The 25,658-nt window shown below is 44.4% G+C and overlaps 1 protein-coding gene across 1 annotated transcript in view; it reads left to right on the forward strand.

Annotated features, from left to right (window-relative positions):
- The window catches only part of LOC132818881 (cilia- and flagella-associated protein 45-like), a 120,493-nt gene that overhangs the window by 20,863 nt on the left and 73,972 nt on the right, over positions 1–25,658 (forward strand). Inside the window, exons 3-4 of the mRNA XM_060830035.1 lie at positions 24,712–24,857; positions 25,055–25,199. Of these exons, the coding sequence (XP_060686018.1) occupies positions 24,712–24,857; positions 25,055–25,199 (291 nt within the window). The remainder of the gene's footprint in view (positions 1–24,711; positions 24,858–25,054; positions 25,200–25,658) is intronic.

A 25,658-nucleotide genomic window follows, 5' to 3' on the forward strand; every position in this document is an offset into this window, starting at 1 on the left:
AACAGAGAGGTTATGTTGGAGCTATGTAAAAGTTGGTGAGGCAATAGCTAGAGTATTGTGTGCAGCTCTGGAATCCACATTCTAAGAGAGGGTGCATAGAAACATAAAAGATAGGAGCAGGAGTAAGCCATTTGACCCCTTGGGCCTGCTCTGCTATTTAAGATGCAAGTGGGTCATCAAGCTTAATACCATAATCTCATCTTCCCCCTATCCCTTTACCCACAAGAGCTATATCTATGGACTTCTTGAAAACTAATCGTCAAGTTTCCCTCCAAACCACTCACCACCTTGACTGGAAACATACCACCGCTCCTTCACAGTCATTGGGTCAAAATCCTGGAATTCCCACCCTACCGACATTGTGGGTCAACCCACAGCAAGTAGACTGCAGTGATTCAAGAAAGCAGCTCACCACCACCTTCTCAAGGGCAAATAGATTAGATTAGATTACTTACAATGTGGAAACAGGCCCTTCGGTCCAACAAGTCCACACCGACCCGCCAAAGCGCAACCCACCCATACCCCTACATTTACCCCTTACCTAACACTGTGGGCAATTTAGAATGGCCAATTCACCTGACCCGCACATCTTTGGACTGTGGGAGGAAACCAGAGCACCCGGAGGAAACCCACGCAGACACGGGGAGAACGTGCAAACTCCACACAGTCAGTTGCCTGAGTAGGGAATTGAACCCGGGTCTCCAGGCGCTGTGAGGCAGCAGTGCTAACCACTGTGCCACCGTGCCGCCCATTGCCACCGTGCCACCCATTGCCACCATGCCGCCCATAGGGATGGGCTAACAATGCTGGCCAGCCAATAAACAAAAAACAAAGAAAATTTACAGCCCAGGAACAGTCCCTTCGGCCCTCCAAGCCTGAGCCGATCCAAATGTACTGTTTAAATCTGTTGGTCAATTCCTAAGCATCTGTATCCCTCTTCTCCCCACCTACTCATGCATTTATCCAGACGCATCTTAAATGAATCTACCGTGCCTGCCTCTACCACCTCTGCTGGCAACGCGTTTCAAACGCCCACCACCTCTGTGTAAAGTACTTGCCGTGTGTATCCCCCTTAAACTTTCCACCTCTCACCTTGAAAGCGTGACCTCTCATTACTGAATCCTTCACCCTGGGAAAAAGCTGGTCTCTATCCACCCTGTCTATACCCTTCATGATTTTATAAGCCTCATCTCCTTTTTTCTAATGAAAAAAATAAACCTGACCTACTCAACCTTTCTTCATAGCTAGCACCTTCGATACCAGGCAACATCCTCGTAAACCTTCTCTGCACACTCGCCAAAGCGTCCACATCCTTTTGGTAATGTGGTGCCCAGAACTGTACACAGAATTCTAAATGCGGCTGAACCAATGTCATGTACAATTTTAACATGACCTGTCAGCTCTTATACTCAATACCCCATCAGACGAAGGCAAGCATACTATATACCTTCTTGACCACTCTATCGATCTGTGCAACAACCTTCAAGGTACAATGGACCTGCACTCTCAGATCTCTCTGCCCATCAACTTTTTCCAAGGCTCTTCCATTCATTGTATAATTTGCTCTTGAATTAGTCTTGCCTAAATGCATCACCTCATATTTGAAAACCATCTGCCACTTTTCTGCCCAACTCTCTAGTCTATCTATATCCTCCTGTATTCTCCGACAGTCCCTTATGCTTTCTGCTACTCCTCCAATCTTCGTGTCATCTGCAAACGTGCTGTTCATACCAACAGTGCTCTTTTCCAGATAGTTTATGTATATTACAAACAGTGGCCCCAACACTGACCTCTGTGGAACACCACTGGTCACCTTTCTCCATTTTGAGAAACTCCCTTCAACTGCTACGCTCGGTCTCTTGGTGCTCATCCAGTTCTTTATCCACCTAGCTAGAACATCCTGCACACCATATGACTTCACTTTCTCCATTAGTCTATCATGGGGAACCTTATCAAACGCCTTACTAAAGTCCATATGAACAGCCCTTCCTTCATCTATCAACTTGGTCACTTGCTCGAAGTTGGTAAGGCAATTAAATTGCATATCACTGATAAGCCCATTCTTTTCTAAATATAAATAGATCCTATCCCTCAGTACCTTCTCCAGCAACTTGGTGTCCGAGTCCCACAAATGAATAAAAAGAAATCAAAATAAATGCCTGGTTAAATGGTCACTCATTCTAATGAAGGTCAATATCATTGTGACTGTACCAGTGATTACGGAACTGGTCTTTTGCAAAATTCACCCTGGACTCCAGCCTTTAAGTTTGCATTGGACCTTGGCCAGTATGAGAACCTATACCAAGGAACCCCTGCAGATCAAGGGTATAACTTTGGCTCCATCTTGAATGAAAAGCTGCTGATTCAGCTACCACTGGGTTGTAGTAAAAGCTCAGGACCAAGATTGATGGGGGCAATATTAGTTGAAAATGATTCAACTAAATTGACTCAACATTTTTCGATTAGAAAATTGCTGCCTGAGTGAAGTCCTAATTAAATACCTGGAAGTTTTTCAGGGAAGTCTAGGGACTACCAAAGGGTCCAAGGCCACTTTACATGTTGACCAAGAAGCAATTCCATGATTTTTCAAGGCTCTACCATTTTTTTTTACATGCAAAAGTAGAGGCAGAAATCTGAAGGTTGGAAAGCAAAGGAATTATAAAACCAGAACAATTTGCAGATTGGGCAGTACTGGTTGTACTGATTGTAAACATCCATGGGTCAGTTTGCCTTTGTGAGGATTTCAAACAAATGGTAACATACTTCTTGCAGCTGGATAAATATCTAGTCCCTTGCATAGAGGACTTCTGTGCAAAACAGGTGGGGAAGGGGGGGTGGCAGCTGTTCTTCATGAAGCTAGACTTGAGCTATGCATATCTGCAATTCCAGTAGGATGAGGATTCCCAGAAGAATGCTACAATTAATATCCAGAAGGGTTTTTACCAATATACGAGACTGCCTTTTGCGGTATCATCCACACGTGCCATTTTCCAGCGAACAATGGAGAACATTTTACAAGGTTTATCCTAGGTTGCCATTTATCTGGATGATGTGCTAATAACTTGGAAGATCAATAAAGTTTACTTAGAGAACTTGGACATAGTGTACATTTTAGGAGGGAAAAATGTGTGTTGCAGGCATCCCAAGTGACTTACTTGGCCTACAGAGTCGACAAGACCAAGTTACGTCAGGGTTACAAATGGGCAAGGGTCTGGTAGGTGGAGTGCAATGTCAGTAAATGTGAAGTCATCCATTTTGGCAAGAATAACAGCAAAATGGACTATTATTTAAATGATGAAAAATTTCAGCACACTGCTATGCAGAGGGAACAGGGTGTCCTTGGACACGAATCACAAAAAGGTGGTTTGTAGGTGCAACAGGTAATTAAAAGGCAAATAGAATGGTGTCCTTCATTGCTGGAGGGATAGGATTTAAAAATGGAGAGGTTACGTTGCAGCTGTATAAGGTGCTGGTGAGGCCACACCTGGAGTACTGTGTACAGTTTTGGTTTCCTTACTTGAGAAAAGGATGAACTAAAATTTAGAAGAAAGTTGGGGAACCTTTAGATTAGATTTCCTACAGTGTGGAAACAGGCCCTTCGGGCCAACCAGTCCACACCGATCCTCTGCAGAGTAACCCACCCAGACCCATTTCCCTCTGACTAATGCGCCTAACACTGTGGGCAATTTAGCATGGCCAACTCACTTGAACTGCACATCTTTGGACTGTGGGAGGAAACTTATGCAGACACAAGGAGAATGTCTGTGTAGAGTTTGCATGGTCACCCAAGGCTAGAATCAAACCTGGGACCCTGGTGCTGTGAGGCAGCCGTGCTAACTGCTAAGCCACCATGCCACCCTTATAGAAACATAAGATAGAAGCAGGGAGGTTGTTTCCACTGACTGATGAAACCAGGACTACTAGGCATATCCTCAAAATAAGGGGGATCAGATTTAGGACTGAGTGGAGGAGGAACTTCTTTGCCAAAAGGTTCATGAAACTGAAATTCCCTGACCAGTGAAACAGTTGAAGCTATCTTGTTGAATGTTTTTAAGACAAAGATAGATAGATTTTTTAAACAGTAAAGGAATGCAGGATTATGGTGAATAGGTGGGTAAGTAGAGCTGAGTCCACGAAAACCTCAACCATGATCTTATTGAATTGGTAAAGCAGGCTTGAAGGGCTGGATGGCCTATTCCTGCTTCTATTTCTTCTGTTCTAATGTTACACCCATTGGAAGATAGTGAGGGCAATCCACTGTGCTCCAAATCCCACATCTTTACCAGGGCTTAGGTTCTTCCTTGGCTTGGTGAATTATTATGAAAAATTCATACATAACTTGGCCTTTATGCTGGCACCTTTATATTTGCTATTGAAAAAGGGTCAGCCTTGGAAATAGTTTCATAGCCAAGATGTAGGCTTTAGGAAAGTGAAGAAGATGCTATCAACAAAAGGTGCTGGCATACTCTAATTCCACACATCACCACAGAAATAACTCCACGATAGCCAGTATTCCATTGCCAAAATCACCCTTTATTTACACATAATTAGTTCATGAGATTGACCAAGCTCAAACAGAGCCAGCTCCTAGAGTGAACAGGATTCTGACAGTCTTGTTTTTTTTTCTCCAAGATCAACAAAAGACCTTTATTGCAATTTGCACAGAACAGCAATTGAATTTGTTCTAAGTTCCTTCTTCCTGGGGGAGATTTCAATCATCCCATGGGAGAGTCAGAAACAATCACAAACCAGGGACTATGTACATAGGTAATACTCCATGCCACACTAACTGCTATCCTCCAGTGAGAGCCTGTCAGAGGTAATCTCCCATACCATTCTCAGGAGCTCCCAGCTGCTTTAGGTTGGTGATGTAGGGCCCATGTTGCTTGATGATCTCAACTTCCTCATCCAAATAGTGAGTCTCCAGGAAGTCATACAGATGAGGATCAGTCTGTGAAGTGGCAAGGTAGTATAGATCCAGCAAATTCTGGTTTACGTTCTTCTCCAGATCCAGGGCAACCTGGATTGCTTGCAGACTGTTACCCCACTCATCACTTGCTGGCTTCTTCAGAACCTGGAGGAGGACTCTGCCTCTATGCTAATACAGTCTTGTTGTTTTTTTTTAAAAGTAACTGTCCCATTGCTATTGCTGCAAATGTGTTGCTGGTCAAAGCACAGCAGGTTAGGCAGCATCTCAGGAATAGAGAATTGGACGTTTCGAGCATAAGCCCTTCATCAGGAATAAGAGAGAGAGAGCCAAGCAGGCTGAGATAAAAGGTAGGGAGGAGGGACTGGGGGAGGGGCGATGGAGGTGGGATAGGTGGAAGGAGGTCAAGGTGAGGGTGATAGGCCGGAGTGGGGTGGGGGCGGAGAGGTCAGGAAGAGGATTGCAGGTTAGGAGGGCGGTGCTGAGTTGAGGGAACCGACTGAGACAAGGTGGGGGGAGGGGGAATGAGGAAGCTGGAGAAATCTGAATTCATACCTTGTGGTTGGAGGGTTCCCAGGCGGAAGATGAGGCGCTCCTCCTCCAGCCGTCGTGTTGTTGTGTTCTGCCGGTGGAGGACCTGCATGTCCTCGGTGGAGTGGGAGGGGGAGTTAAAGTGTTGAGCCACGGGGTGATTGGGTTGGTTGGTTCGGGCGGCCCAGAGGTGTTCTCTGAAGCGTTCCGCAAGTAAGCGGCCTGTCTCACCAATATAGAGGAGGCCACATCGGGTGCAGCGGATGCAATAGATGATGTGTGTGGAGGTACAGGTGAACTTGTGGCGGATATGGAAGGATCCCTTGGGGCCTTGGAGGGAAGTGAGTGTGGAGGTGTGGGCGCAAGTTTCCAAGCAGGGTTAAACATGTGATTGGAGGCCAGGAGACAAGAGAATGGTATCTCACTAACTTCCCCCTTCATTTACTTGATTAGTACTTGACACTGATCCAGCTTGCTCACACCCAGCTCTCAGCAAACTGGATGGCCGACGCTCCTGCTTTTTTTTTAAAAAATCAGGATATCTGGGTTTTTTGTTTTTCCCTTTATTACTCCCCCATTACTGCCTAGCAGCAGTAGTGCTTGCTTTTTCCCCCCAGCACCCATGTCGCTGTGACAGTCTTATTTTATTAAAACAATTACAAAAGTTTACAAAAAAAAGTTAACATTTACAGCTGTATACAACAGCAATTTTACAAGGTAGAGGAGCAGCAAAGCCAGGCCCCAAACCCTACCGTTCAACCAGTTTGCAGAGAGATGAGGACAAACCTCAAATCCCAGTTTCACATGACAAGACAGCAACAATGACATTTATACATTAAAAAGCCAATCCAGTTACATAAATATTGTATGCACTATTCAGACCCAGCAAGCCCCTATTTCTCCCACTTTCTGACCACACTAAGGCAGCCCACACCTAAGCACCTTCCAGTGCTCAATCCACCCCATGCCCCTTCCAGTTCTCTGGTTGCCCTGATACCTTTTGACCTCCTCTAGGACAGCCCACCCCAGTGCCCACTCAGGGTGAGAGCACCAAGGATGGCTATCCACCTTCTGGCTGTCTGCCTCTACATACCATTGGGCTCTCACCCACCCAGATGTGCTGTCCAGCCAGTGGGGCATCCTGACATACCTTCTGGCCATCTTTAGAACAGCCCATCCCCTTCCCTGGGACAACAGAGTGCAGGGTAGTACAAGCCTTCCAGACTTCAGGCTGCCTGTACGTACCCTCTGGTACTTGGCTGCTCTGACACCTTTCAACCACCTCTAGGACAGCCTGTCCCAATTACCCCTTCCCAGGATGACAGCACTCAGAATGGCCTACCCACCATCTGGCTCTCAGGGCAACTGGCATCAGGGTGGCCTACCCACCCTTCAGCTTTCAGGATGACCCAAGAGCCTCCCAGCACAGTAAGACCTGCCAGATCCAGGGACATGCAAGACAGTGCAGGTGATAACCCCAACAAACAATACAGTTAATTACCAAAAAACAGAGTCCTTTCTGGTGCACAGTCCAAATATAGAGTCTTCAAAATATAGAGCCCATTCCCAGGAATGGAGCCCACTCCAGTTTGAGGTGCATTGTCCAAAATGAAGTCCACTCCTGAAAGCAGCAAATGCACACCCCACAGCACACAAGTGGACAGTCTCCATGGATTCCTGGCCCAGCCTTGGAAAATCAGGCCCACTCACAGGAACATAGTACAGGTGCAATTAACTCAGGGGTTTTATCCATTCCTGAAGGCAAGGTCTTCACCCAAACGCCAGGATACAGCAAGTGCTCACCTCTCAGCACACACCCACAGATGTTCAATCTTCAGAGGCCCAGTCCCAGACCTCCCCGCAGGAACAGCTCCTTTGGCAAAATGCATGTCCTCCACTAGGGCTCAGTCCAAACACCAAAAACAGTGAAGACAAAAAACCAAAAGGAAACTAGAGTCCAAGGGCTAAACCCTACCACAAAATTAACATTTCTCATTTTACTTTGAGAAAAAAGGACAAAGTAGCACACAGGCTGTAACCAGCCAGTGAAACAACAACCCCCTAATGAGAACTGAGTTATACTTGAAACACATTATGTGCATCAGGAGTTTAACAATCAGTCCTCACTAAAAGGAATGTCAGTTAACAAACTGGCTAAATAATTCAGCCAGTTCAGTAATCAGGTTTCTCTCTCCAAAAATAAGGAAGCAGAAACCAACAGTAACACACTGACTGTAGCACCAGCCAGCACAGTCAGTCCCCTAAATTGAGAAGACCTCAATCTCCTGTATTCCCCCCCCCCCATTTATAAATTTTATTAAACAAATTACAAAACAATTTACAAAAAACAGTTAACATTTACAGCTGTATACAACAGCAATTTTACAAGGGAGAGCAGCAGCAAAGCCAGGTCCCAAACCCTACCATTCAACCAGTTTACAGGGATTGGAGACAAACCACAAATCCCAGTTTCAAATATAAAAAGACAGCGACAATGACCTTTATACACAAGACATTCCAGTTACATAAAAGTGCAGACAAGACAGACCCAGCAAGCCCCCATTCCTCCCACCTTCCGGCCACTAATGCACCCGCCCCTATGTGCCTTCTGGCTCTCAATCCACCCCATGCCCCTTCCAGTTCAGTCCGCCCTCACCTTTTGACCACCTCTAGGACAGCCCGCCCTAGTACCCACCCAGGGTGACAGCGGTCAGGACAGCCTACCCACCTTCTGGCTTCACTAACCACCCTCAGCACTTTTTAACCACCTCTGGGGCAATCTGTCCTAGTACCTGCCCAGGGTGACAGCACTAAGGACAGCTACCCACCTTCTTGCTCTATGTACCATTGGGCACTCACCCACCCCGATGCACCTCCAGCCAGTGGGCTATCCTGGTATACCTTCCGGCCACCTCTAGGACAGCCCGTCCCCTTCCCTGGGTCAACAGCACGCAGGATAGCCCATCCCTACATGCCTTCTGGCTCTCAGCTGCTCTGACACCTTACCACCTCTAGGACAGCCCATCCCAATTACCTCTTCTTGGAAAGAGTGCTCTGAATGGCCTACCCACCATCTGGCTCTCAGGGCAACTGGCATCAGGGTTGCCTACCCACCCTTAAGCTTTTGGGACAGCCTACCAACCTTCAGGTTCACAGGATGGCCTACCCACCCTCCAACTCACAGGGGGCCAGCTTTCAGGACAACCCATGAGCCTCACAGCAAGGCCTGCCAGATCCAGGCACACACAAGGCAGTGCAGGTGATAGATCCAGGAAACACCACAACACAGTTAATTACTAAAAAAGTCCTTTCTGGTACACAGTCCAAATCTATAATCCATTTCCAGGAAGAGTCCATTCCAGTATACAACGTGCAATGTCAGAAACAGAGTCTGCTCCAAACAGCAGAGTCCGTTGCAAAAAGAGTCCACAACCAAGGGCAGAGTCCACTCCTGAAGGTAGCAAATGCACACCCCCCACACACAGGTGTTCAGTCTCCTTGGAATCCTGGCCCAGTCTTGGAAAACCAGGCCCACTCACAGGAACATAGTATAGGTGCAATTAACTCTCGGGTTTGGTCCACTCATGAAGGAAAGGTCTGCTGCCAAACTCCAGAATACTGCTCACCTGCCAGCACACACACACACAGGTGTTCAATCTTCAGAGGTCCAGTCCCAGGACTAGGCCTCTCCACAGGAACAGCTCCTCTGGTAAAATGTATGTCTTCCACAAGGGCTCAGTCAAAACACCAACAAAACAAAGAAAACTAGAGTCCAAGGGCTAAGCCCTACTACAAGCTTAACATTGTCCTTTTCTCAAAAAGGAGGAGAAAAGAGCCAGCCAGTGAAACAACAACCCCCTAATGAGAACTGAGTTACACTTGAAACACATTATGTGCATCAGGAGTTTAACAATCAGTCCTCACTAAAAGGAATGCGAGTTAACAAACTGGCTAAATAATTCAGCCAGTTCAGTAATCAGATTTCCTCCTCCAAAACAAGAGAGAAGCAGAAACTCACAGTAGCACCAGCCAGCACAGAGTCAATCCCCTAAACTGAGAAGACCTCTGAATCTCCTGTTTATATCTGTCAGCCAGGACTCCCTGATTAGACCAGCTTAACAGTCCTAGTCAGGGAGATCATATTCATTGAGATCCACCTTGCTGACCTCGTTCCAAATGCTGCAGTTTTCACCAATCTTTTTAGATACACTGCAGAAACTTTTACAGTCAGGTTTTATTGTCCTGCAAGCTTGCTCTCATGTTCTGTTTTTGTCTTCTTAAATCCTTTGGTCCTCCTTTGCAAACTTCTGAGCAATTCCCAATCCTCAGGTCTGTTGTTTTGTCTGTTGGTGCTTTTCCAGCACCAGTCTAATCTCTACTGTCGTTTTGTCAAACCAATTTATCATAGTCATAGTCATAGAGATGTACAGCTTGTATGTCTCTTTTTTGCATCTACTGCTATTTCTCACTTCGCTTGTAAACAATGGTTTGGCCACTGTCCTCTTTACGTTCTTGTGCCAAACGTGAATGAACAATGTGTAGAGGAGATTCACCAGGATGTTCTAAAGAAACATCATTGCACTCAAAACTTTAACTCAGTTATCTCTCCACAGTTGCTGCCAGACCTGCTGAGTTAATAGTCACAAATTTGAAAGGCCATAGTTTATTTTTCTGTGCTGTAGATCTCATGACTATATGACATTCAATGGTATCACCATCACAAAAACCCCCACCCTCAAATTTCTGGTATTACTTTTGACCAGAAACTGAACTGGACATGTCATAGAGATGTACAGCACGGAAACAGACCTTTTGTTCCAACACGTCCATGCCGATCAGATATCCTAACCTAATCTAGTCCCATTTGCCAGCACTTGGCCCGTATCCTATCCATATTCCCATCCAGTTCTTTTTAAATGCTGTAATTGTACTAGCCTCCACCACTTCCTGTGGCAGCTCATTCCATACATGCACCGCACTGCGTGAAACATTTGCTCCTTAGGTCCCATTTATATCTTTCCCCTCTTACCCGAAACCTATACCCTCAAGTTCTGGACTCCTACACCCCAGGGAAAAGACCTTGTCTATTTATCCTATCCATGCCCCTCAGGATTATATAAACCTTTGTAAGGTCACCCGTCAGCCTCCGACACTCTATGGAAAACAGCCTGAGCCTATTCAGCCTCTCTGGAGAGCTCAAGTCCTCCAACCCTTGCAACATGCTTGTAAATCTTTTCTGAACCCTTTCAAGTTTCACAACATCCTTCTTTTAGGAAAGAGACCAGAGTTGTATGCAATATTCCAAAAGTTGCCTTACTAATCTTTGGTACAGTTGCAACATGACCTCCCAACTCCTATACTCAATGCTTTGACCAATAAAGGAATGCATACCCAATGCCTTCTTCACTATCCTATCTACTTGCGATTCTACTTTCAAGGAACTATGAGCCTGCACTCCAAGGTCTCTTTGTTCAGCCACACTCCCCAGGACCTTACCAATAAGTGTATAAGTCCTGCTCTGATTTGCTTTTCCAAAATGCAGCAGCTCGCATTTATCTAAATTAAACTCCACCTGCCACTCCTCAGCCCATTGGCCCCTCTTATCAAGATACCATTTTACTCCAAGGTAACCTACTTCACTGTTCACTACACCTCCAATTTTGCTGTCATCTGCAAACTTATGTTCATATCCAAATCATTTATATACATGACATAAAATAGTGGACCCAGCACCGATCCTTGTGGGACATCACTTATCACAGACCGCCAAACTGAAAAGCAACTCACTACCACCACCCTCTGTCTTCTACCTTCGAGCAAGTTTTGTATCCAAATGGATACTTCTCCCTGTATTCCATGAGATCAAACCTTGTTAACCAGTCTCCCATGGGGACCACCTTTCTTAAATAGGAGCACCAGATTAGCCAATCTCCAGTCTTCTGGTACCTCACCTGTGACTTTCAATGATACAAATATCTCAGCAAGGTGCCCAACAATCACTTCCCTAGCTTCCCACAGAGTTCTCAGGTGCACCTGATCAGGTCCTGGGGTCTTATCCACTTTCATGCATTTCAAGACATCCAGCACTTTCTCCTCTGTAATATGGACATTTTTGAAGGAGTCATCATCTATTTCCCCACATTCTATATCTTCTATATCCTTCTCCACCGTAAACTAATTCAAAATCCTCATTTAGTTTCTCCCCCATTTCCTGTGGCTCCACACAAAGGCCACCTTGCTGATCTTTGAGGGACCCTATTCTCTCCCTAATTACCTTTATGTCCTTAATGTATTTATAAAAACCTTTTGGATTCTCCTTAACCCTATTTGCCAAAGCTATCTCATGTCCCCTCTTTGCCCTCCTGATTTCCCTCTTAAGTATACTCCTACTGCCTTTATACTCTTCAAAGGATTCACTCGATCTCTCCTGTCTATACCTGACATATGCTTTCTTCTTTTTCTTAACCAACACTTCAGTTTCTCTAGTCATCCAGCACTCCAGACACCGACCAGGATTTCCTTTCACCTGAACAGGAATATACTGTCTCTGGACTCTTGTTATCTCATTTCTGAAGGCTTCCCATTTCCAAGCCATCCCTTTACCTACGAACATCTGCCTCCAATCAGCTTTTGAAAGTTTGTGCTATCCTTTTCCATCACTATTTTAAAACAAATAGAATTATGGTCGCTGGCCCCAAAGTGTTCCCCCACTGCCACCTCAGTCACCTGCCCTGCCTTATTCCCCAAGAGTAGGTCAAGTTTTGCACCTTCTTTAGTAAGTATTTTCACATCCTGTACTGTGGCTATTAGGGTAGGCCAGAGTACCCCGGCTTTTACTTCCTTCCCTGTCCTGTCTGAAGCGTCTATATGCTAGAGCATTTAGTTGCCAATCATGTCCTTCCTTCAATCCTTGTGATTGTAATAACGTCATACTCCCAGGCACCAATCCAAGCCCTAAGTTCATCTGCCTTACCCACTGTACTCCTTGCATTAAAGTATATGCACTTCAGGCCACCAGTTCTTTTGAGTTCATCTGCTCTCTGTCTACTCTTCCCCTTATTAATGCTAACTTCATGATTCTCACAGTCTTCAGTTTCCACCTCACTGTATACTTGTTTTGTCTTCTGATTCCCAGCCCCCTGCCTCATTAGTTTAAAACCTCCCCAACAGCAGTAGCAAAAATTCCCAGTCTCGTTCAGATGTAGACCGTCCAATTTGTAATAGTCCCACCTTCCCCAGAACTGGTCCCAATGTCCAACAAATGCTCATAATGTTAGTGCATTAGTCGGGGGGAATGGGTCTGGGTGGGTTTCTCTTCGGAGGGTCAGAGTGGACTTGTTGAACCAAATGGACGGTTTCTATACTGTTGGGAATATAATCTAATGAAGTCATGTTGCAGCTGTACAAAACTTTGGTGCAGTCACACTTGGAGTATTGCGTACAGTTCTGGTTTATAGGAAGGATGTAGAAAGAATTCAATGGAGATTTACAAGGATGTTATCTGGTATGGAGGGGAGGTCTGAGGGACTTGAGGCTATTTTTGTTAGACAGAAGAAGGTTGAGAGGTGACTTAATTGAGACATACCAGATAATCAGAGGGTTAGATAGTGTGGACCGTGAGAGCCTTTTTTCTCAGATGGTGATGGGTGAGCACAAGGGGACATAGCTTTAAATTGAGCAGTGAAAGATATAGGACAGATGTCAGAGGTAGCTTCTTTACTCAGGGCATAATAGGGGTGTGGAACAGCCTGCCTGCAACAGTAGTAGACTCGCCAACTTTAAGGAGTATTTAAATGCTCATTGAATAAACATACGGAAGAACTTATAGGCCAGGAAATTTTGGGAAAATGCAGATGTACACAGAACATAGAAAAATACAGCACAGAACAGGCCCTTAGGCCCACGATGTTGTGCCAAGAATTAATCCTAATGTAAAATATAGTAACATATGCACCCCTCAACTCACTGCTATCCGTGTGCATGTTCAGCAGTCACTTAAATGTCCCCAATGACTCTGCTTCCACCACCTCAGCTGGCAACGCATTCCATGCATTCACAACTGTCTACATAAAAGAACCTACCTCTGATGTATCCTTTATACCTTCCTCCTAATACCTTCAAACTATGACTTCTCGTACCAGTCAGTCCTGCCCTGGGGAAAAGTCTCTGGCTATTGACTCTATCTATTCCTCTCATTATTTTGTACACCGTGATCAGGTCTCCTCTCTTCCTCCTTCGCTCCAGAGAGAAAAGACCGAGCTTATTCAACCTTTCTTCATAACGCAAGCTCTCCAGTCCAGGCAGCATCCTGGTAAACCTTCTTTGCACCCTCTCCAAAGCCTGTGATCTTTCTGATAGTAGGGCGATCAGAACTGGACATAATATTATTCCAAGTATGGTCTCACCAGGGACTTATAGAGCAACAGCAAAACCTCGTGGCTCTTAAACTCGATCCCCCTGTTAATGAAAGCCAAAAACATCATATGCTTTCTTAACAACCCTATCCACTTGGTTGGCAACTTTGAGGGATCTATGGACTTGCACACCCAGATCCCTCTGTTCCTCCACACTTACTAATTTACTAATCTCCTCATCCAAGTCATTTATAAAACTACACGGAGTAGAGGCCCAAGAACAGAGCCCTGCAGGACCCTACTCAACGCTGTCTTCCAGGCAGAATACTTTCCATCTACAACTGCTCTCTGCCTTCTGTCAGCCAGCCAATTCTGAATCCAGATAGCCAAATCTCCCTGTATCCCATAATGCCTGACTTTATGAATGAGCCTACCATGGGGAACCCTATCAAATGCCTTGCTGAAATCCATATATACCACATCCACTGCTCAACCGTTGTCGACCTATCTTGACACCTCCTCAAAGAACTCAATAAGATTTGTGAGGCATGACCTGCCCCTCACAAAGCCATGCTGACTGCCTTTAATCACACTATGCTTTGCCAAATAGTCATAAATCCTATCCCTCAGAATTCTTTCCACAACTTTGCTGACCACAGACATGAGACTGACTGGTCTGTAATTTCCAGGGATTTCCCTATTACCCTTCTTTAAAAGTGGAACAACATTCGCCTCCCTCCAATCCTCCAGTACGACTCCCGTGGAGAGTGAGGAGCAAATATCCTCACCAGTGGCTTAGCAACCTCCTTTCTCACTTTCCAGAGCAAGCTAGGATAAATCTGGTCTGGCCCTGGGGACTTATCAGTCTTAATGTTTTCCAACATTTCTAGCACATCATCTTCATCAATCCTGATCTTGTCAAGACTGTATCCCAGCTTCTCTAAGTTTTTGTTTACAACAAGGTCTCTTTCCTTCATGAAAACCGAAGCAGAAAACTCATTTAGGCCTTCCCCTATCTGCTCAGACTCCGCACACAATTTCCCTCCGCTATCCCTGATCAGCCCTACCTTCTCCCTGATCATTCTCTTATTCCTCACATATGAATAAAATGCAGGGTTGTTGTTATGGGTAACTTCAACTTTTCCAATATTGACTGGAACCTCCTTAGTGCAGATAGTTTGGATGGAGCCGTTTTTGTCAAGTGTGTTCAGGAAGGTTTCCTTACTCAGTATGTAAACAGGCCAATGAGGGGAGAAGCCATTTTGGATTTGGTGCTCAGCAATGAGCCAGGAAAGGTGTCAGATCTCAAGGTAGGAGAACACTTCGGTGACAGTGACCACTACTGCCTCACCTTTACCATAGCCTTGAAGAGGGAAAGGAGCAGTTACCAAGGGAAAATATTTAATTGGGGAAATGAAACTCGATGTAGGTTTGCTCGCTGAGCTGGAAGGTTCATTTTCAGACGATTTGTCACCCTACTAGGTAACACCCTCACTGGGCAAAAGTGAGGACTGCAGATGCTGGAAACCAGAGTTTAAATCAAAGTGATGCTGGAAAAGCACAGCAGGTCAGGCAGCATCCAAGGAGCAGGAAAATCGATGTTTTGGGCAATAGAACATCAGGAATAGAACATCTTTAGTGGGCCTCCGAGCAAAGCACTGCTGATGATTCCTGCTTTCTATTTATATATTTGGGTTTCATTGGGTTGATGATGTCATTTCCTGTTCTTTTTCTCAATGGGTGGTAGATGAGGTCTAACTCGATGTCTTTGTTGATAGAGTTCTGGTTGGAATGCCATACTTCTAGGAATTCTCGTGCGTGTCTCTGTTTGGCTTTTCCTAGGGTGGATGTGTTGTCCCAGTCGAAGTGGTATCCTTCCTTATCTGTGTGTAAGGATACTCATGAGAGAGCATCATATCTTTTTGTAGCCAGTTGATGTTCATGTATCGTGGTGGCTAGTTTTCTGCCTGTTTTCCAATGTATTTTGTAAATGGCATTAGTTTTACTTGTTGTCTATATCGGGTCTTTCAAGTTCATTAGCTGTCACAAAAAGATGTGACCCTCTCTCACTAGGACATGCCAAACAGAGACACGCAGGAGAATTCCTAGAAGCATGGCATTCCAACTGAAACTCTATCAAGACATCAAGTTAGACTCCATCTATCACCCGCTGAGAAAAGAACAGGAAATGCCATCACCAGCCCATAGAAACCCAAATATCTAAATAGAAAGCAGGAATCATCAGCAATGCTTCGCCCAGAGGCCCACTGAAGATGGTACCTAGTAGGGTGACGAAATGTCTGGAAATGAACCTGCCAGCTCAGCGAGCAAACCTACAATCAGAACCTCAACCTGAGCTACAAATCTTCTCAAGACTCACTGGGGAAAAGGAAATTATGATGCTATCAAACAGGAGTTGGGACAGATTGGGAGCAATTGTTCCACAGAAAGGGCACAACAGTATGTGGAGACTGTTTCAGGAGCAGTCGTTGTGAGTGATGCACAAATTTGTTCCTTTGAGACAAGCAAGAAGGGGTAAGATCAAGGACCCTTGGACAAGGAGAATAGAGGAAATTCTCATTGAAAGGAAGAAGACAGCTTATTTAAAGTGGAGGAAGCAAGGATCTAGCATAGCTATAGAGGATTGCAGGCTTGCGAGAAAGGAGCTCAGAAATGGACAGAGGAGAGCCAGGAGGGGGCACAAAAAAGGCTTGGCAGGAAGGATTAGGGAGAACCCAAAGGCATTTTACTCATATGTGAGGAATAAGAGAATGATCAGGGAGAAAGTAGGACCAGTCTGGGATAGCGGAGGGAAATTGTGCGTGGAGTCTGAGCAGATAGGGGAAGCCTTAAATGAGTTTTTTGCTTCAGTATTCAGTTAGGGAAGGGACCTTGTTGTGAATGAGAACTTTGAGGAGCTGGGAAACAGGCTTGAACAGATCAACATTGATGAAGTTGATGTGCTCGAAACTTTGGCAAACATTAAGATTGATAAGTCCCCAGAGATAGGCCGGATTTATCCTAGATTGCTCCGGGAAGCAAGAAAGGAGGTGTTAAACCTCTGGCAAAGATCTTTACTTCCTAACTCTCCAAGGGCATTGTACCTGAGGATTGGAGGGAGGCGAATATTGTTCCTCTTTTCAAGCAGGGGAATAGGGAAATCCCTGGCAATTACAGACCAGTCAGTCTCACGTCAGTGGTCAGCAAGGTTTTGAAAAGAATTCTGCGAGATAGGATTCATGACTATTTGGAAAAGCATGGCGTTAAAAGCAGTCAGCATGGCTTTGTGAGAGGCAGGTCATGCTTCACAAATCTTATTGAGTTCTTTGAGGAGGTGTAAAGACAGGTCGACAACGGTAGAGCAGTGGATGTGGTGTATATGGACTTCAGCAAGGCATTTGATAAGGTCGCCCTGGTAGACTCATTCATAAAGTCAGGAGTTATGGGAAACAGGGAGATTTGGCTGCCTGGATTCAGAATTGGTTGGCTGGCAGAAGGCAGAGAGTGATTGTAGATGGAAAGCATTCTGCCTGGAGATCAGTGTTGAATGGTGTCCTGCAGAGCTCTGTTCTTGCGCCTCTGCTCTTTGTAGTTTTTATAAATGACTTGGATGAGGAGGTTGAGGGGTGGGTTAGTAAATTTGCCTATGGCACAAAGGTTGGAGCTACCAACCTTGATAGTATCGAGGTCTATTGCAGGCTGCAGCATAATATAGACAGGATGCAGAGCTGAACTGTGAAATGGCAGATGGAGTTCAACCTGGATAAATGCTAAGTGATGCATTTTGGAAGTTTGAACTTGAATGCTGAATATAGGATTAGAGACAGAATTCTTGGCAGTGTGGAGGAACAGAGGGATCTTGGTGTTCAAATGCACAGATCCCTCAAAGTTGTCACCCACATGGATAGGGTTGTTAAGAAAGCATATGGTGTTTTGGCTTTCATTAACAGGGGAATCGGGCTTAAGAGCTGCAAGCTTTTGCTTCAGCTCTACAAGACCCTGGTGAGACCACACTGTGAATATTGTGTCCAGTTCTGGCCACCCTATTATAGGAAAGGGTGCAAAGGAAGTTTACCAGGATGCTGCCTGGACTGCACGGCTTGTCTTACAAAGATAGATTGACTAAGCTCAGACTTTTCTGTCTGGAGAGAAGGAGAAAGAGACGTGATCTGATTGAAGTATACAAGGTAATGTGAGGCATGGATAGAGTCAATAGCCAGAGACTTTCCCCCACAGTAGGATTGACTGGCACTAGGGGTCATAGTTTTAAGATATTAGGAGGAAGGTCTAGAGGAGAGGTCAGAGATAGGTTCTTTACACAGAGTTGTGAATGCATGGAATGTGTTGCCTGCAGTGGTGGTGGAAGCAGATTCATTAAGGACACTTAAGCAACTGCTAGACATGCACATGGACAGCAGTGAATTGAGGGGTGCGTAGGTTAGGTTATTTTATTTTAGATTAGGAATAATCCTCGGCACAACATCGTGGGCCAAAGGGCCTGTTCTGTGCTATACTTTTCTATGTTCTATGCACTATGAAAATAGAATAGTGTGGGTTAAATTGGTTTCAGATTGGTTCCACATGTTGGCGCAATATCGAGAGCTGAAGGGCCTGTACTGCGCTGTAAAGTTCTATCTATCTTCTACCAGGTTATAATCTTAATAAAGGAGCAGCACTCCAACAGCTTATACTTCCAGATAAACCTGTTGGATTATAACCTAGTGTTACGTGATTTTTAATTTGCTCAGAATCTAACAGACATAAAACAAAAAATATTTATTCATTACAGAGGAGCTTCTTGTCAAGAGGAAGAAGGAAGCTTACTTAAGGTTGAGGAAGCAAGGATCTGACGCAGCTTTAGAGAATTACAAGATAGTTAGGAAATAACTCAAAAATGGCCTGAACAGGGCTAGGAGAGGGCACAATAAAACCTTGGCGGGATGGACTAGGGAAAACCCAAAGGCATTCTGCACGTAGATGAGGAATATAAGAATGATCGGACAGAGGGTAGGGTCGATTAGGAATTGTGGAGGGAACTTGTGGCACAGTAGGAAGAGGTAGGGGAGGCCTTAAATGAGTTTTTGCTTCAGTGTTCTCTGGAGAGGTGGACCTTGTTGATAGTGAGAACACCCTGGGCCAGGTTAATAGAGTTGAACAGATTGATATTAAGAAAGTGGATGTGCTGGACGTTCTGGGAAACATCAAGTCAGGTAAGTCCCAGGACCAGACCAGACATATCCAAGGTTACTGTGGGAAGCGAGGAATGAGATTGCTGCGCTTCTGGCGATGATCTTTGTATCCTCACTCTCCACAAGAGTAGCACCGGTAGATTGGAGAGAAACAAATATTGTTCCTCTGTACAAGAAAGGGAATAGGGAAATCCCTGCAAATTACAGACCAATCAGTCTTATGTCTGTGGTAAGCAAGGTACAGGAAAGGATTCTGAGAGATAGGATTTATGACTATTTGGAAAATCATAGTTTGATTAAACATAGTCAGCATGACTTTGTGAGGGGCAAGTCATGCCTCACAAGCCTTACTGAGTTCTTTGAGGATGTGACAAGAGATAATAAGTGCAGGAGTAGGCCATTCTGCCCTTCGAGCCAGCACCACCATTCATTATGATCATGGCTGATCATCCTCAATCAGTATCCTGTTCCTGCCTTATCCCCATACCCTTGATTCCACTATCCTTAAGAGCTCTATCAAACTCTTTTTTGAAAGTATCCAGAGACTTGGCTTCCACAACCTTCTGGGGCAGAGCATTCCACATACCCACCACTCTCTGGGTGAAGAAGTTTCTCCTCAACTCTGTTCTAAATGGCCTACCCTTTATTTTTAAACTGTGTCCTCTGGTTCGGGACTCCTCATCAGCGGAAATATGCTTCCTGCCTCCAGAGTGTCCAATCCTTTAATAATCTTATAAATCTCAATCAGATCCCTCTCGGCCTTTTAAACTCAAGGGTATACAAGCCCAGTCACTCCAATCTTTCAACATTAGACAGTCCCGCAATTCCGGGAATTGACCTTGTGAACCCACACTGCACTCCCTCAATAGCCAGAATGTCTTTCCTCAAATTTGGAGACCAAAACTGCACAAAATATTCCAGGTGCGGTCTCACCAGGGCCCTGTATAGCTGCAGAAGAACCTCTTTGCTTCTATACTCAATTCCTCTTGTTATGAAGGCCAGCAATCTGTTGGCTTTCTTCACTGCCTGCTGTACCTGCATGCTTGCTTTCATTGACTGATGTACAAGAACACCTGGATCTCGTTGTACTGCCCCTTTACCTAACTTGACTCCATTTAGGTAGTAATCTGCCTTCCTGTTCTTGCCACCAAAGTGGATAACCACACATTTATCCACATTAAACTGCATCTGACATGCATTTGTACACTCACCTAGCCTGTCCAGGTCACCCTGTAATCTCCTAATGTCCTCCTCATATTTCGTCCTGCCACCCAGCTTTGTATCATCAGCAAATTTTCTAATATTACTTTTAATATCTTCATCTATATCATTAATGTATATTGTAAACAGCTGCGGTCTCAGCACTGAACCTTGTGATACTCCAGCGGTCACTGCCTGCCATTCTGAAAGGGACCCATTTATCACTACTCTTTGCTTCCTGTCAGTCAGCCATTTTTCAATCCATGTCAGTATTTTGCCCCCAGTGCCATGTGCCCTAATTTTGCTCTCTCATCTCCTATGTGGGACTTTATCAAAGGCTTTCTGAAAGTCCAGATACACTACATCCACTGGATGTCCCTTGTCCATCTTCAGAATTATATCCTCAAAAACTTCCAGAAGATTAGTCAAGCATGATTTCCCCTTCATAAATCCATGCTGACTCTGACCTATCCTGTTACTGCTATCCAGATGTGTTGTATTTTCCTTCTTTATAATTGACTCTGGCAAGTTGATGAAGATCGAGGAGTGGATGTGGTATATGTGGATTTCAGTAATGCATTTGATAGGTTTCCCTACAGCAGGCTCTTTGAGAAAGTTAGGAGGTATGGGATATAGGGACGTTTGGCTGTCTGGATACAGAATTGGTTAGCCAAAAGAAGACAGCGAGTGGTAGTGGATGAAAAGTATTCCACCTGGAGGTTGGTGACCAGTGGCGTCCTGCTGTTCTTGGGCCTTTGCTCTTTGGAGTTTTTAAAAGTGACTTGGATGAAAAAGTGGAAGGTTGATTGAGTTAGTTTACTGATGACATAAAGGTTGGTGGTATTGTAGACACATTGACAGGATGCTTTGCTGGGCTGAGAAGTGGCAGATGGAGTTCAACCTGGATAAATGCGAAGTGATTCATTTTGGAAGGTCAAATTCAAATGTTGAATACAGGGTTAAAGACTGGATTCTTGGCAGTGTGGAGGAAAGCAGGATCTTGGGGTCCATGTTATAGATCCCTCAAAGTTGCCATCCAAGTTTGTAAGGTGGTTAAGAAGGCGTATTGTGTTTTGGCTTTCATTAAGCCTATTAACCTGGTCCAGGGTGTTATCACCATCAACAAGGTCCATCTTTCTAGTGACTACTGAAGCAAAAACCCATTTAAGGCCTGCCCTACCTCTTCAGACTGCAGCCACAAGTTTTCTCCACAATCCCTGATTGACCCTAAGCTCTCTCTGATCATTATCTTATTCCTCATGTATGTGTAGAACACCTTTGGGTTTTCCCTAGTCCTCCCTGCCAAGGTTTTGTCGTGCCCCCTCCTAGCTCTGTTCAATTCATTTTTGAGTTCTTTCCTAACTACCCTGTAATCTTCTAAAGCTGTGCCAGATCCTTGCTTCCTCAACCTTAAGTAAGCTTTCTTCTTCCTCTTGAGTTTAAGAGCTGCGAGGTTTTGCTGCAGCTGTATAAAACTCTAGTTCAACCACACTTGGAATATTGTGTCCAGTTCTGGTCGTATAATTTTAGGAAGGGTATAGATGCTTTTGAGAGGGTCCAGAGGACATTTACCAGGATGTTGCCTGGATTGGAGAGCTTGTCTTATGAAGAGAGGTTGAGTGAGCCACAGCTTTTCACATTGGAGAGAAGAAGGAAGAGGGGTGACTTGATAGAGGTGTACAAAATAATGAGAGGCATAGATAGAGTGGATAGCCAGAGACTTTTCCCTAGGACAGAAATGGCTGTCATGAGGGGTCATAATTTTAAGGTGATTGGAGGAAGGTATAGGAAAGATGTCAGAGACAGCTTCTTTACGCAGAGAGTGGTGGGTGCGTGGAATGCACTGTGTTGGAGACTTTAGGGACATTAAAGTGACTGCTGGACAAGCACACAGATGGCAGTAAATTGAAGTGTGTGTAGGTCAGGTTGATCTTAGATTAAAATAAATGCTTGGCACAACATCGTGGGCCAAAGAGCCTGTACAGTATTGTATGGTTCTATGCTCTATATCTGACATTTTTTTATTGTCCAATATTGACTCCCTATCCTCAAATTCTGGGAGATTAACATTCACTCTATTTATTCTTTTTTAGATATAATTAAAAACTCCTGCTATCTCTTTTTACGTTTCTAGCTAGCTTTCTCTCATGCTGTAACTTATTTGTTCTGATTAATGTTTTAGTGATTCTCTGTGACTTTCTTGTGTCCAGATCAGTTATCCGAGATGTCACTCATCTTGCACAATCAAATGCTTTTTCTTTAAGTTTGATGCTTATGTGGGAGGTGATGGTCACGTAGTATTATCATTAGATCATTAAGCTGGAGACCCAAGTAATGTCGTGAGGACCCAGGTTCAGATCCTGCCATGGCAGATAGTGGAATTTGAATTTTTTAAAAAATCTGGGAGTAAGAATCTAATAGTGATAATGCAACTGTAGCTGATTGTCAGGAAAATCCCATGTAATTCATTTCTCTCCTTCAGAGAAGGAAATATACCATCCTTGCCCAGTCTGGCCTACACGTGATTCCAGAACCACAGCAAAGAATAAAGAACAAAATTTATATGTAGGTTAAAATCACTCCTAATTCTTACCTGCCCAGACCAGAGCAAATGTAGGCCATTTGGCTGATGAGTGATTGAGATTAGGTGCACATTAAATCACAGGCAGCAGAACGTTGACTGAGGTGAAACATGAGGAGGGTGAAATATGCTAGGTCAGCCAAGAGTGCATGGAAATACCCAAGCTCAGAAGTGAAAAAAGACATGGGTGAGTGAGGGTTTCAGCTGCTATTAAGCTAAGAGAAAGAAAGGTCAGATGGTGTAATGATGGTAATCTTAGTTATGGTGTGGACATGTGGTCGGGCACTCACATTGAGATCAAATATAACATCAACATTTCAAACAGTTTATTTGAGCATCAGACAAGCTTGAAAAGATCCCTTTTGGGGTGGCAAAGTGTGAGTTTGAGGTTAGAACTGCAAAACTCATAGTTCTGGGGATCCAGATTCAATTCTACCATCATGCGACTTTCTGTATCGAGTTTGCACATTGTCCCTGTGTCTCCATGAGTTTCTTTGATGTGTTCCAGTTTCCTCCTGCTATCTGAAAATATGCAGGTTAGGTGGTTGGCTATGCTAAATTGCCCATAGTGTCCAGGGATGTGCAGGCTAGTTGGATTAGCCATCAGAACTGCAAGGTCACAGGGATATGGTAGGGGTCTGGATGGGAATCTCTTCAGAGGATCAGTGTGGACTCGATGGGCCTAATGGCCTGCTTTTACGCTGTCAAGATTCTATGATTTCTATGAAATAAAAAAGACCAAGGACAGACTTCATGGTAGGTACAAGAGGTGACAGTGTGGAACAGGAAAAGAAGACATTGTAAGTGATTCTCTGGCTAAGATCAGATGGCAAAGAATTGAACCAAGTTGAAGCATGTTCCCAACACACCCCCTTTTTCTTGTCACAATCATGCAGGATATTATTTGTCTCTGAGTGTTTTGGTACTGTGGCAGGAGCAGAAACCTAATGGAGGGATTCGATCAAGAGCTACAGTATTGTGTGCAATTCTGGAATCCACATTATAGGAGAGATGTGTTTGCACTGGAGAATGTGCAGAGGAGATTTCCCAGGATGTTGTCTGGACTGGAGAGTTTTAGTTACAAAGAGAGATTGCATTGACCTGTTGTTTTCTTTGGAGTAGAGGAGAATAGGGGAGCACATGACTGAAATGTGTAAAATTATGAAGAGCATAGATATGTAGACAGGAAAGGGCTTTTTCCCTTGATGGATCAATGGTGGGGGATGTAGTTTTAAGATAAGGAGCAAGAGGTTTAGGAGGATGTGATTTTTGTTCACTCAGACGGTGGTAGGAAACTGGAATTCAATGCCTATAAGGGTGATAAAAACAGAAACCCTCATAGCACTTAAGAAGCATTCTGATGTTCATGTGCAAGTGCCAAGGCGTACAAGGCTGGGCGACATATGGGCCAAGTGCTGGCAAATGGGAATGGAATAGTTGGTTGTTTTTGTCTGGCTATGGACTTTTTCTGTGCTATGGACTTCTGTTTCTATATAGCAAACATGGAGTTCTGGCAAAGATGAGTATGGATTGGGAAAGTGCTCTGGCCTGAAACATCGAATTTCCTGTTCCTTGGATGCTGCCTAACCTGCTGTGCTTTAACCAGCAACACATTTTCAGCTCTGGATTGGGAAACACAAGTATGTTTGAGAGCATTGAGTAGGAAGGAAGCATGGAGATATTGTAATATTTTGCAATGCTGAAAAGATCAACAATTAAGTACTGTGGGACAATGGAAAAAGTGAAAGAGGCACATGGGTCCAGAAAGATCCTAGGTTGCACCTCCACTTTGTGGTACTGAGCTTCTCATACAGGTGTGGGAAAACCCACACGCACATTGCCTTTGGGTTGACCCTCAATGATTATGTTCTGCAGAATGTGAAGCAGCAACAGATGATAGATTAATTACTGGCTTTTTATGTCTTTCAGAAATTGGACCCTGCCACCCAAGCTGGTGCAAAATTGGACCCCTGCTCAGATGAGGCACTTGGAAAACTGTTGTATCCCACTTCCAACAACAATAAGCCTAAGGAGAGTATTAGACTTATTACCAAAGACATCATTCGAGACCTGATGCAAGTGATTTCATTCATCTCACATGCAGTGACTCAGTGTGGAGTAGGCAATAAGGGTTAAGGTTCTGAGAGGCTTGTATTTTTCTCGATTTCCATATCATTTTCTGTCTATCTGGCTGATTCTCTCTGTCTATCTCTCTCTCTCTTTCTCTCTAGCTCTATCTTTTTGTCTTACTCACTCACCCTTTCACTCTTAGTATTCCCACAGAGGATCCCTCAGGCAAGACCCTGATCATGAGCCCTGAGGAGTTTGAACGGATCAAGCAGGCTTCCCGAGTGATCAGTGAGGAGGAACGTGAGGTCATGCGTGTGGCGAACAATGCAGAAAGAATGCACGCAGCGGTAGGTCAATGTTGTTGTCTGGGTCAGTATCCCCTTGGGAGTCAATGCCATGTCTCAGGTAAGTGATCCCTTGAGAGTCAATGTGCACTTGCAGCTCAATGTTCACCAGTTGATACATCGCCCCCTTTTCCTGCAAACGACCCTGTTCCCAGATGCCAGCATCCTCACCTCACCCACCTTGTGCTTGTTCAGTGACAGATTTTTATTGAAATGCAAAACTCAGCATTTTGACTTGAACTTGACTGAAAATGATGACTCAAATCAACTAATTCTAATGTGAGCAATTTATAATTTGAGTATTATGAACAGAAAGAATACAGTGGATGCAGGCATGCATTCTCTCCATTTAGTAGATTTAAGAATTCAAAAATTATATTTTATCCTATATACCGTATTTCATTTTGATGAGCAAGCTCAATTTCTTTCCTCCTCTCTCTTTATTTAACCTTCTACTTTGAG

The sequence above is a fragment of the Hemiscyllium ocellatum genome, chromosome 9, assembly GCF_020745735.1.
Source record: "Hemiscyllium ocellatum isolate sHemOce1 chromosome 9, sHemOce1.pat.X.cur, whole genome shotgun sequence".
Lineage (NCBI taxonomy): Eukaryota > Metazoa > Chordata > Chondrichthyes > Orectolobiformes > Hemiscylliidae > Hemiscyllium > Hemiscyllium ocellatum.